The sequence below is a fragment of the Balaenoptera acutorostrata genome, chromosome 7, assembly GCF_949987535.1.
Source record: "Balaenoptera acutorostrata chromosome 7, mBalAcu1.1, whole genome shotgun sequence".
NCBI lineage: Eukaryota > Metazoa > Chordata > Mammalia > Artiodactyla > Balaenopteridae > Balaenoptera > Balaenoptera acutorostrata.
This window is the reverse complement of record NC_080070.1, coordinates 23,112,263-23,124,822: the sequence shown is the minus strand read 5'-3', so window position 1 is coordinate 23,124,822 and position 12,560 is coordinate 23,112,263. Positions and strand designations below refer to the sequence as shown.

Below are 12,560 nucleotides of genomic sequence, written 5' to 3'. Positions count from 1 at the left end.
TGTAGAAAATAGAGCACTTAAATTGGATGCTGGAGATTGCTGGCATTGGGGTTGGTGGTTCATGTTCCTTCGTGAGGTAACCCCTACAGCCTTCATTCTCCTTGACCCTCTGCCTGCTCCCACATTGCTGGGGCAGCCCATCCTGCCCCCCAACTGTAGCAATGCACCCTCAAGTGCTCCCCAGCTCCTCTCCCAGGCTCAGGCAGAAGCAAACCTCCCCTTCTCCGTTTTTCCTTCCACAAATGGGACATTCCTGCTTAGCTCCTCTCTCTTCTGCATCTCTGTTCTGAGATTTGGGCTCTGACTTGACTTTTCCTAAAGACCCACTGGAGTGCTGCTCCCTCCATGTGACTCTTCCTCCAAAGAAAAATTCTGCCTCCATTCTGGGGACAAACACTGCTAGCTACTTTAAAGCGACAGTTCCACAGCTTCAAAGCAAACAAATAGGCTCTGCTGGACACTCAGTTACGAAAGCAGAACTCAAGGAGGCTGCTGACGGGCCTCCACCTCCTCGTCTTCCACGTCACCCCACCCCCACCCCACAACCCCCTGCTGCAGCTTCAGCAGGATGTGGTCCCTCTCAACCTACACTGCCCTGGGAACACTTACCCACTGCAAACCCCAGGGCCCCTGGGCCCCTGTGGCTCTGTTCTGATCTTCCCACAAACCTGGCGAGCCTCTCTCCACCCTGCCCAGACCTGTCACCATAGCTGTGATTTGTTTGGGGGTAAAAATACAAATGTCCCAGAATCATAAAGTGTCACAGCTGGAAGGGACCATGGAGATCATTCTGACCAACTCCCTCCCTTCATAGATGAGGAAACTGAGGTCCAGGGATGTATAGGGACCTGCCTCAAATCATATGCTGGGTTTGTGGCAGTCTACTTTTACAAGGCATTCCTCTCCCATTTTGCTCTCTTCTGAAGTTAGACAATGTCTGTGTGAGGTGGGTACTTTTTTCTTTCTTTTTCTTTTTTTTTAAATTTTTTATTGGAGTATAGTTGATTTACAATGTTGTGTTAGTTTCAGGTGTATAACAAAGTGAATCAGTTATATATATACATATCTCCACTCTTTTTTAGATTCTTTTCCCATATAGGCCATTACAGAGTATAGGGTAGAGTTCCCTGTGTGGTACAGTAGGTTCTTATTAGTTATCTGTTTTATAGCTGGGTACTTTTTTCAATCACATGTGACAGAAAACCTACCTGAAAAAGCTTGAGGGAAAAAAAAATAGAATTTGTTGGCTCATCCCTAGAGCTGGGGTGGGGGCGGGGCGGCTAGGTCCACCTGAATCGCATGGCCTCAGAGTTGGGAAGGGTGGACCCTCAGGGAAAAAGGAGATGCTGTTATCAGAAGGAGGAGGTTACTGGGTAGGGCAAATGAGAGATGTCCTTTACAGCCCACCACTTAGCTGCCTCAAATTCCCATATAGACTTCTTTTCCCACATGCACACTTTACCACGTACAGCCTTAAACACACTTGCCAAAGGGGGATAGCTGAAATCTCATCCATCTACTTCATCCAGCCATTCTGACTGCACCCGTTTGTGCTCTCTTCAAAGATCTCCCTTGCCCACTGTCCCCGTTTGATCTCTAATATGGACATGGGGGACTGCTTCTCCTCATGCCGCTTTAACAATCCATTTTCTAGGTTTTGGTTTGGGGGGTCTCTAAGCATTGTCTTAGAGCTTCTGTTGACCATACTTGGGCATTCTCTGGCAACAGGGCTGCCATGGATAGTTGCCCAGTTTGTGCACTGCACAGAGGTATTCTGCTGAGGACAAGGGATGATGTCTGTCCAGAGCGGGAGGGGTGCCTTTCTCCATTTCATATAAAGGCTCCCCTGGGCTAAAATTTATTGTCTTCTGACAATACAAGTACTTTAAATGCTTAGGAAGTCCATCAGAATGCTTTTTACAGCAACAACAGAAATCCCAATTAATGAAAAGAAAATGAATATTCTTTCATGTTATATAGTCCGAAGGTGGGGCAACAGACTTGACAATATTCGAGAAAGGTACCTCCTTCTCAAGAGTGGGGAAACGTTTTCTAGAAGCTTCCTCACTGGCCTCCCCTCACATCTCATTGACAAAACTGTGTCACGTGCCCACCTCTAAACCAATCACTTGCAAAAGAGAATGAGATTCCTTGAAGATTGTCTTAGACCAATCTTGGAATTTATCCCTAAACTGGGAATGGGGTGACTTTCCTGAGGGGTGACACCTGCATACAATCTGGGTTTGCTCAGCCAGCAGGAAGGAGGAGGGGATGCTGAATGCTTGTCCGTGTGGAAACAGCAGGTCTCCGTCTATTTGCACTCAGGCACTTACCCAGCGACTTGTCCTTGAATCTAGATGCCGGCCTGGTGGTTTCTTTCTCATGCTAATAGGTCTTGGTGCTCTGCCTGTTCCCCCAGCTTTCAGCCCAATGGCCCTCATCCTTTGCCCTTGCTCTGGACCGATGTGAAACATGCCCATGGGTAGAGAGGCAGAGTTGTGGCCCTCTGCCCCAGGTTCCAGTCTAGCAAATCAGTCTTTACCAAAAGGCAATTTTCAGCTTATTGAGGTGCTTTGGAGGGACCCCAGGAATTAGGCTTAATTTCCACCTGAGACCCACATTCCTCTGCCACTGTGCTTTCAGCTTCCTGCCAATGCTGGCCCTAATTTCATCTTGCAGCATTGAATTAATCTTTTCCAACCTTGCAAGAAAATAGATTATATGACTCTTGGACAACTTAGATTGCTGGCTGGAGGCAGCAAGAGGCCCCTTGGCGAGGCAGTGCCTTCCCTCCACCCCTTTTCCAATGGTCTTGTCTTTTCTGGAAGAAATTCACAAAAGGCCAAGAGTTAGCCAACACACCCTTCAACATGTGTAGTGTGCGTGAAACATTAAAAATTATAGGACCGCTTTCGATTTAGAAATAGAAAAAGAAATATTGTTTTCATAATGCAAACTAAAGAAAGGCTCTACAAAACTTTCTTTCCTAGTGGGGAACAGATTAGAGCAGCTCGAGGGGCTTCCTTGGTGGCGCAGTGGTTGAGAGCCCGCCTGCCAATGCAGGAGACACGGGTTCGAGCCCTGGTCTGGGAAGATCCCACATGCCGCGGAGCAGCTAGGCCTGGGCGCCACAGCTACTGAGCCTGCGCTCTAGAGCCCATGAGCCACAGCTACTGAAGCCCGTGCGCCTAGAGCCCGTGCTCCGCAACAAGAGAAGCCACCACAATGAGAAGCCCGCGCACCACAACAAAGAGTAGCCCCTGATCCCCACAACTAGAGAAAGCCTGTGCGGAGCAATGAAGACCCAACACAGCCAAAAGTAAGTAAATAAATAAATAATAAAATTTAAAAAAAGAACAGCTCGAGAGCACTGCAGGGCACTAAGAGATGAGGGGGACTATGAGGGATGGGTGAGACCTGGTTCCTGGTCTCAGGAAATGTCTAGTCTCATTGGGGAGACAGAAATAACACTCTAGGGACAATTAAGGAGAAATAAATATCAGTTTGTGCTCAAGAACCAAGCAGTGTGATAAACACCACTTCCCTTCCATCCCTGGCAAAATCCAGTCATTAAGACCCAGATCAAGTTTCACTTTCTTGGTAAAGTCTTCCCTGGACACTCTTGGATGGGCCCATAGTTCTGAGTCCATACCCCTACTGGTACTTTTCACTTCGCATCACAGGAAATGCACTGCTCAGGTCTCCTACAGCAAGGAGAGCAGCCCAGTGAGTGTCTTGTATGTTTAATCCTGTCTTGGTGACAGCTTCTTGGAGACCTGTTAGAGAACCAACATGTTGGTTGATGACTTCTGTCTTTCCCACTAGACTGTGAGCTCTCTCAGCTCCCTGACAAGTCAGTGGGGAGTGTCACCGTGGTATGATGTGGCCACACTTCCCACGGGCTGTTCCCAGCTGGTGAATGAGCACAGTGCGGCACTAGTACCAGCATTCCTATAGGACGTAGGGCTCCCTGAACTGCAGTGTTGGCTCCAAGATTCAGAACTGCACTGCTGCCTGAGTTCCTCCTGCCCAATCCTCTCCCAGGTGTCAGACCTGCAATGAGGTGGAGGCTCTTCTCTCTCCCCTTTATCCTTCATGGATGTGTCTCCCCATGAATCTCTTGCATGCTGAATCCTGTCTTGTTGACCCACAGCTTCTCGGAAAACCTGAGAGGACACAAGTTAGTTGGATACTTCTGTCTTCCCCATTAGACTGAGTTCTGTGAGATCAGGGACCCACCCGTCTGCTTGGGGCATCATCTCAGGGTAGAGCACAGGACCTGGCCCAGAGGATGAATGAGCAAAGAGATGAACATTTGGAGAAGGGGCAGGTAGGTGAGAGAGAAAGAAGCCAGAGGAAGCCTCAGGGAGGTGGTAAGCCTTGCCTGGGGTCTGGAGGGCAGGAAAGGCTGCCAGAGTAGAAAGGAACAGTCTTCATGGAGGTTCAACATCTGTTGAGGATGGATTCAGTGTTTTATCATCTTCCCAGAGCTATGCTCAGGAGAGAGTTGTGGGTAAATGTAATGGGGTCACTCTGCCTTGGCATAGGAGGGTTGGCCCGTAGGAGGTGGGCTGGGGAGGCAGAGGGAACAGATGGAAACCAGAAAGGGCCACCTTGGTTGTTGGCAGTGCCCAAGCCTGAGGCCCTGACGCAGAGCAGGGCCCCCAGATGCTGCTGGGGAACCACTGGGGCCCCTGTGGATTTGGGCGGATTTGTGTTAGATGTCTCTGCAATGAGGTCAGCATCCAGAGCCAGAGCAAATTCCCCTTTGTGAATTCCAGTTTCTCCTATACAATGTGCAGTCCCAACAGGGTTCTGGCCCTGGTTCCCACCACCGCTTTCTACTCAGAGGACATCTGGTTGCAGTTCCCATCAAGGGCAACCCTTGATCCCAGAGCCCTAGAGCAGTGGGGGTGGAGGGAAGCTTCTGCTTCTGTGCTGTGGCCTGATTCCCACAAGGCCACCGAGACTGGTAAGAGTGGGGCCGGGAAGTTTCCTTCATGGGGTTGTACCCTAAAGGTCAGGCGGCCCTGGACAAAGCCCGTGTGGTGAGGAGCCAGCAAATCTGGGAGCTGGCTGGGGTCCCAGAGGGTCCCATCTTGCTCTCTCATAGGAACAAAAGAGCTGGTGCTCAGGGACGTGGGAGAAGAGGACACCTCACGTGAGGCTGCAGCTGGTGTGGCCGCTCCGGAGTCCTGGCTCCTTCTCCATTGCCGGGTCAGTAAACAGGACCATAGGGTCGGTGGGCTGCAGGGCTCTGGGCAATCAGGGTTCCAGCTGGGAGGCCTCAAGCCCTAGCTGACCCTCAGGCCCAGGATGGCCCCTCATGGCCAGGGCTTGAGGCCTGGCTTATCTCTCCAGCTGTCCTGTTCCCTGCCACTTTATCAGGGAGGGTGGGTAGGTGTCAGAGCTCGGAACTCCCACCTCTCCCTCCCCGTGGGATAGAGCCCAGGTGCAAGTAGAAGGACAACTCTTGGGCACAGCCAGGAGACCTCTGTCCTGGGAGAGTTTAAAAGGCCCCAGGACCTTCTCCGCCTCAATTGACCTTCCCAACCGGCTGCAGCATGCAGGGGCTGCTGATTTTGAGTGTGCTGCTGGGGGCTGTCCTTGGCAAAGAGGACTTTGTGGGGTAGGAGCATGGAGAGGAGGGGGTGCTCAGAGGGGAGATAGGGAGGACTCAGCCCCCAGCCAGCATCTGGAGGAGATGGACAGACAGACACATGGGAAGATGGTCAGAGAGGAGCAGACTAGCACATCCTGGAAGGCAGGCTGACCGGGGACCAGGACTGAGAAGGGGTCAGGTCTCTCAGGACAGCCTCTTGAGCCCTGGAGAATATCTGAGCTCTGAGGAGGACTTTTCAGAAGAGGAGGCAGGAGGAGGCCTAGCTAGCTTTAGAGAGAAAGAGTCTTAAGCTGGGATGGGGACAGCAGCAGTGTCCAGAAGGTTCCAAGGAGCCCAGGCCTCCCATTGCTAGGATCCCTTGTGCTTCCCCTGCTCAGCCCAGAGGACCGGGGCCCAGCCACCCTCCTCCCACCTGGGGAGCACACATGGCCAGTAGGAGCTGCTCAGGCCCTCAGTCTCCCCTCGTGCTCTGCCCAGGCACCAGGTGCTCCGAATCTCTGTGGCCGATGAAGCCCAGGTGCAGACGGTGAAGGAGCTGGAGGACCTGGAGCACCTACAGGTTAGAGGATGTGGGAGCTGCCCTGAGGCCCCAGGGTACGTCTCAGGGCAGATGGGCTCGCCTCAGACCCCTGCCTACCTGGGGCCAAATGGGGCCTGGGCTCTCTATCCCCAGCCACCCAGGAGGGAGCCATGGGACTGATCCCTGTTAGGAAGTGACTTAAACCTCCCAGTGCCTGAATCTTGCTGCCTTTGAGCGTCTGAGCAAAAGGGCCCCCCACACTGCCCCAACTTCTAGTTCTTCTCTCTCCCTTGCTGCCTCAAAGCCTCTCCACTCTGCTTCCTGGGCCATTTCCCTGACCAAACTGGACTTTGTCCAGCACCCAGGGATTCCCTTCATCCTCTTCCCCTAACAGCCATGCCCCATCCCCAATTATCTGGGAAATTCTGGTGCCAACACCCCCTCCCAGGCAGGCCCTTTCCCAGCCCGCTGTGACCGTGGCTCTTGTCCTCCACAGCTGGACTTTTGGAGGGGCCCTGCCCAGCCAGGCTCCCCCATCGACATCCGAGTGCCCTTCCCCAGCATCCAGGCTGTCAAAGTCTTCCTGGAAGCCCGTGACATCAGATACACAGTCATGATAGAGGACGTGCAGTCGCTGCTGGACGAGGAGCAGGAGCAGATGTTCGCCTCCCAGAGCTGGGCCCGCAGCACTAACACCTTTAACTATGCCACCTACCACACTCTGCGGGAGGTGAGGGACCCCGGGGGCCGCCCTCCACAAGCACCGAGCTCTTCCTCAGACAGGCAGAACAGGCAGAACGCGCCAGAGCCAGCCTGAGCGTGCGTGACATCTGCTCTGTCACCGTGTGGCCTCGAGGCTCTGGGTCGTGGCTCCTCCGCATTCAGGGCTCACAGCAGGCTCGCTAACAGAGCTGCTAAGGGAGGCATCCAGGTGCCCGGAAGCCATGAAGGCAGCCTTCCCTCCTCTGCCTCCTCAGATCTATGACTTCATGGACTTGCTGGCGGCCGAGCACCCACAGCTTGTCAGCAAGCTCCAGATCGGCAGCAGCTACGAAGGCCGTCCCATCTACGTGCTGAAGGTAATGGGCACCTGAAAGTGGATGTACGTGAGCACATCTGCAAGACTGGGCACCCACATCTGTGCGTAGGCACCCATGGGTGAGCCCAGGGTTACAGAGAACACACTGTTATATGGACTCCCTGTGTAGCATAGGTGTGTGCATACCAGTACACACACAATTTAAACTTTTAGGTGACGCAAGTGTTTCCAATTAAGTGTCACATTGTGGAAAGTATCCCAGAGTCTGGTAGTCCAGATAAAATGTTTTGTTTGTGACCTCCGACAGAGAACTATGTATGGGCATTGGAACATGGTGGGGCCAGAAAGTCTGGCTGAGTCATATTTGCGCCAAGCTTGAGCTGAGGGCAGGAGGCAAAGCTCTGCAGGATCCCGGTCCAGACCCACTCCCACATCCCACCTGAGTGATGGTCCCACAAACAGAGCCTCAACCTGAGATACCAGAGAGCAGACAGCCTCTGGGTTGGGGTGCACTCCCCTTCAAGGAGGTGAGACAGGGCCCCAGCTGAACTATTTCCTGCTCTTCTCATCCAGTTCAGCACCGGGGGGAACAACCGTCCAGCCATCTGGATTGACACAGGCATCCATTCTCGGGAGTGGGTCACCCAGGCCAGTGGGGTCTGGTTTGCAAAGAAGGTAAGCCTGCGGAGGTGAGGGTGCTCTCGCCTGGTAGGGCATTGGTATCCAAGGCCCATAGAAACCCTGGCTCCTGCTTCCATCCAGAAGCAATGACCACAGAGGGAGGTCGAGGGCAGGCATCCATTGCTCTAGCATGGCAGATTCCTGGCCTGGCCCGCTCTGCCCCTCTGCTCCCTAACCTCCACCAGATCACACAAGACTATGGCCAGGACCCGACTTTGACTGCCATTCTGGACAACATGGACATATTCTTGGAGATCGTCACCAACCCTGATGGTTTTGCCTTCACCCACAGCAAGGTACAGGCCTTCTCCTCTTCTTGGGGAAAGCAGGGTGGGCCTCTGTCCTCTGAGCCCCACAAGCTACTCACCCCTAATCTCAACCCCCAGAAGTTGAGAGAGGGACAAACAGACCTGTCCTCCTGGACTAGGGGTTCTTGACCTTGGCATTCTTGACATTTGGGGCAGATAATTCTTTGTGTGTTGGGGGCTGTCCTGCGCAAGCAGCATCCTGACCGACTCAAGCCCCCAGATGAGACAACTGAAAACATCTTCAGATATTGCCAAATGTCCAGGTTGTGGGGGACAGAATTTTCCCCAGTGGAGACACACTGCCCAGACCTTCTTCCCTGGTTCTACTTTATGTCTATGGGACAGCATGCTACCAATCAATTTTGTAAGGGGCTGCGGGCGGGGGTGGGGGGGCGGTTGCCACATGCCTTCCTCTTTCTGCCAGTAGAACCCTCTGGCCAAATGCCATCCATTGTCTCCTCCATTTTCCTTCAGCCAAGAGCCCCCTTTGCAGACCTTCCTCCCTGACAACCAGTTGAAAGTGGTTTCTGATTCCATACCGTGTCCACACCCAGGATCTGGATTGGGGCTCTGTGTTGATTGTGGCCTCTGTCAGGTGGCTGATCACTTTTCCTTTCTCAGAATCGATTGTGGCGCAAGACTCGATCCCTGACGTCGGGCTCCACCTGCATTGGGGTGGACCCCAACAGGAACTGGGACGCTGGCTTTGGGAGTAAGGCCCAGTGTGGTTTGGGGAGCAGGGATGGGACGCCCCAGAATGGCTTCTTACTGTCCTTTGTCCTGTCACCCCCCCAACCCTCTCCTGCTGCAGCAGTGGGGGCATGTGGGTAATGTTGGCCTCTCCTCCAAGGTGCACAGTGAGGAAGGTGGCCCTCTGAGATCTGCTTGTCCCTTTCCTGTAAAGTCCTTCCCAATGGAACTGAGGTCTGAAACCAATCTATGGGTTTTCTAGAGTAACTTCAGCTCCTTCCCTCTGTGGTCACTTCACTGCAGGAACTGGTGTCGCTTGAGGAGCCCTTCTTACCTCTCTGGGCATGTCCATCAGCTTTGTCCAAGTTTGGCTGGGGAAGGAGGCAGGACCCCCAGCTTATAAAAGGCTTCTGCCCTTTCCTTATCCGGGGTGGGGGTGAGCCCTCCTGCATCTCAACTCATGCAAAGACCAGAAGCCATGGAAGCCACACTGTTTGGGTGTAAGGAATGCCAACTCTCCCCTCCCACAGAGGCGGGAGCCAGCAGCAACCCCTGCTCGGAGACTTACCGTGGCAAGTTTGCCAATTCCGAAGTGGAGGTCAAGTCCATCGTGGACTTTGTGAAAGACCACAGGAACATCAAGGCCTTCATCTCCATCCACAGCTACTCCCAGCTCCTCTTGTATCCCTTTGGCTACAAAAAAGAATCACCTGCAGACAAGGATGAGCTGGTATGTGCTGATCCCTGCTTGCCTCTCACCCCAGAGGCAGCTTTGGGCAGGCCTGGGTTTTTATCCATCAAACCTGCTTAAGGCACGAGGCCCTACACTGTGCCTAGCACCCCCTTCTCCCGTGGACCCCTGATGGCTTGAGAAGACCAGCAGGGCAGACTAGCCTTTCTGTCTGGTAAGCTGAGGCACAGAGTGGCTGAGTTACTTCTGTCACATGACAGAGGAAGGGGGTAGGGGTGGACTTTGAGCTTGTACCACAAGTTTAAACTTGGAGCTGCATGGTGACCAAAGGGCAGTGAAGTACCAGCCAGACATCCCACAAGGTCACATACTGCTGAGTTCCCGGGGCTGACCCTGCAGGGCCCAACAGGTTCCATGCTCTCTGCTGGGGGCCAGCTTCTGCCCCTGGGTCATCCTGCCAGCCCCCAGGATACCCTGGCCCTGCGGTTCTGGGGGTCTGGCATTGCTGGCCATGACAAGCAGTCTTGCTTGGCGTTTTCTCCAGGATCAGGTGGCTAGGTCTGCTGTTGAGGCCCTGACCTCTCTGTATGGGACCAAGTTCAAGTATGGCAGCATCATCACAACAATTTGTAAGTAGGTGCATTGTCTCTGTGGGTGGTCTGGGAGGAAGCTCAGCTGGCTTTCCCCGCCAGAGGGAGTGTCCCTCCTGGAGGAGGTAACCAAGGGTTCCCCAACCTGGGAGCATGGGCGAGGAGAACAGCCCTGGCCATGCCTGACTACTGCTGGCTTGGTGGGCAGCGGGGCCCTTTCCTCATGTGAACTCTGCCTTCCTCGATACCTTCAGACAAACCCTTCAGTTCCTCTGAGAACTCTTATCTTGGGGTTAAGTTCAGCTTCATGCATGGAGGGGGTAGAGAGTTCTGCTAGCCTTTGTATTGTAGATCCCTAAGAAATTCAACTTAAAAAATACCCTTCCTCCAACGCCCTTCAGTTAGAGAATATATCCTATCTTTTCCCAGCTTACTTATCCATGCAATGCCCCTGAGAGGAGGACTGCTACATCAACATGGAATTAAGTCAACAAATGTTTACTGAACACCTAGGATACACCAGGCCTTGTTTTGTGTGCTTGGGATACAGTTGGGAATAAAAATAAGCAAAGATCAGGAAACCTCCATTCTAGCCAGCCATGACAATAAACATGAATAAGGAAATGATACGATGTGTTAGGTGATAAGTGCTGGGAGAAAAAGAACTACTAGGACAGGGTGAGGGAACTCAGGAGTACTGGGGGTGGAAGCAGGGCAGGTGGACTGAAGCGTAGGCCTCATTGAGAGAGTGAAATTTGGGCAAGTGTTGAAGGAAAGGAGGGATGGAGCTAAGAGGCTATTTGAGGAAGAGCCTTCCAGGCAGAGGAATCTTCTAGAACAAAGGCCCTCCCGTGTGCCCTGACTTGGCGTGTGTGGGAACGGCAGGAAGAGCACAGAGACCCAGTGGCTGCAGCAGAGACAGGTGGTGGGGATGGCGGTGGGGGGCGGCGTGAGGTTGCGGTGTTCAGATCCCATTGAGCCCTGAAGAGACACAGCCAGCTTGTGGCTGACAGGAGGTGAGAGTACTGAAGGAGCAGGGGACAGGGACACACCTCAGACTTCCTGCCCCGAGTGCCCAGTTCTGGGGGGTGAGTGAGTCACAGTCTCACCTGGGGCTGGCCTTACTTTTGGACTCCAGGCCTTCTTTGGAAACTGTTTTAACCCTGAGTCAGAAGGTTTTTGCTTTGTTCACTATTGTGGAGTTAAATTCTGATATGCAGCCACCTCCCTCTCCCCTGCGCAATTCTGCAGCAGCTTTGAGACCTACTGCAAATCTGTCTGCAAAAGACAAACAAGGGGCTTTTGCTTTGACTCTGACCCTTGCACTTTCCCCCTGTAGACCAGCATCCGGGGGACAGTCCTGGTTACCCAAGTGGGCAACTCTGGTATATTTGGGGGCTTGACCCAAATGGCTGTTAGATGGAGGCGGCTTTCAAAATCGTGGGAGCTTCCTTGCATGACCCAGTGAGAGGAGAACCATTGCTGGTCCGCTTCTCTGGGCCTCTTGGACTAAGACCCTTCAGGGGAGCTTCTTGGGAGGAAGCCAGGCTGCTTGGTCAACAGTAGGAACTTAGCAGATGCTGACTCCAGTCAACACTGCACGAGGCTCTGGGCTTTGGACCATTAGCCCAGCCCATGCAAATGTTTTCAAGTGAGTGACCTTTGTTCTGCCGGTTCTGCTCCTGCCCCAGACCAAGCCAGTGGAGGCACCATTGACTGGACCTACAACCAGGGCATCAAGTACTCCTTCACCTTCGAGCTCCGGGACACCGGGCGCTATGGCTTCCTGCTGCCGGCCTCCCAGATCGTCCCCACGGCCCAGGAGACATGGCTGGCGCTTCTGACCATCATGGAGCACACGCTGAATCACCCCTACTGACCCAGCCCTTCAGCGCTGTCTTCCTCCTCCTCTCCGGCCCCACCCAGGCAGCCAAATAAAGTTTGAGTGTACATGGACCAGAATGGGGCTCATGTGTGGGAATGCATGTGGCATGTCTGCCTTTTCAAGCTGTGGCAGAAGTGATTTAGTTCCTGCAGGTCTCACTGGAAACGTGTGGGTAGTTGGACTAGATGACCCTTAAACTCCCCTGCATTCCAAGGTCCTGTGAAGTTGTATCCAAGTGGCGTCTGTTTTAATTAGACCACCCTGAGCTCAGCTCGTCAGTGGGGTGATTTGTTCATACCTTAGGAGCAAGCAGCAGCCACAGCTGCTAACCAAATGCCCGGCACCCCGCCGTGGTGAGGAATTCAGCTTGTACAATAGTGTAGCTGGTTGGATCCATTCATCTACAAAGGCAATAACCCTGAGTACGAACTAGAATAATCCTGGTGGCCAGTGTTGTCCCAAATCAATGTTGCAGCCAGGCAAAGCAAATTTCTAAAGAGCAAAATATGGTCTCCCACTCCTAATTAAATTGG

General features: G+C 53.1%; 1 protein-coding gene across 6 annotated transcripts in view; it reads left to right on the top strand.

Moving 5' to 3' along the window:
* Positions 1–12,259, top strand: part of LOC103017517 (carboxypeptidase A1) — a 78,147-nt gene extending 65,888 nt beyond the window's left edge. For 2 of the 6 annotated variants that reach the window (XM_007177157.2, XM_057550495.1), the window contains exons 2-11: positions 5,114–5,217; positions 6,101–6,182; positions 6,640–6,873; positions 7,121–7,222; positions 7,756–7,857; positions 8,049–8,159; positions 8,793–8,883; positions 9,392–9,591; positions 10,097–10,181; positions 11,834–12,256. In XM_007177157.2, coding sequence (XP_007177219.1) covers positions 6,757–6,873; positions 7,121–7,222; positions 7,756–7,857; positions 8,049–8,159; positions 8,793–8,883; positions 9,392–9,591; positions 10,097–10,181; positions 11,834–12,021 — 996 coding nt within the window. In that variant the 5' untranslated portion in view covers positions 5,114–5,217; positions 6,101–6,182; positions 6,640–6,756 and the 3' untranslated portion in view covers positions 12,022–12,256. Of the gene's footprint in view, positions 1–3,376; positions 4,973–5,113; positions 5,218–5,460; positions 5,630–6,100; positions 6,183–6,639; positions 6,874–7,120; positions 7,223–7,755; positions 7,858–8,048; positions 8,160–8,792; positions 8,884–9,391; positions 9,592–10,096; positions 10,182–11,833 lie in introns of those variants that run through there. The other 4 variants (XM_057550496.1, XM_057550493.1, XM_057550494.1 and 1 more) reach the window with 4 other exon arrangements.
* Positions 12,260–12,560: the final 301 nt, after the last annotated feature.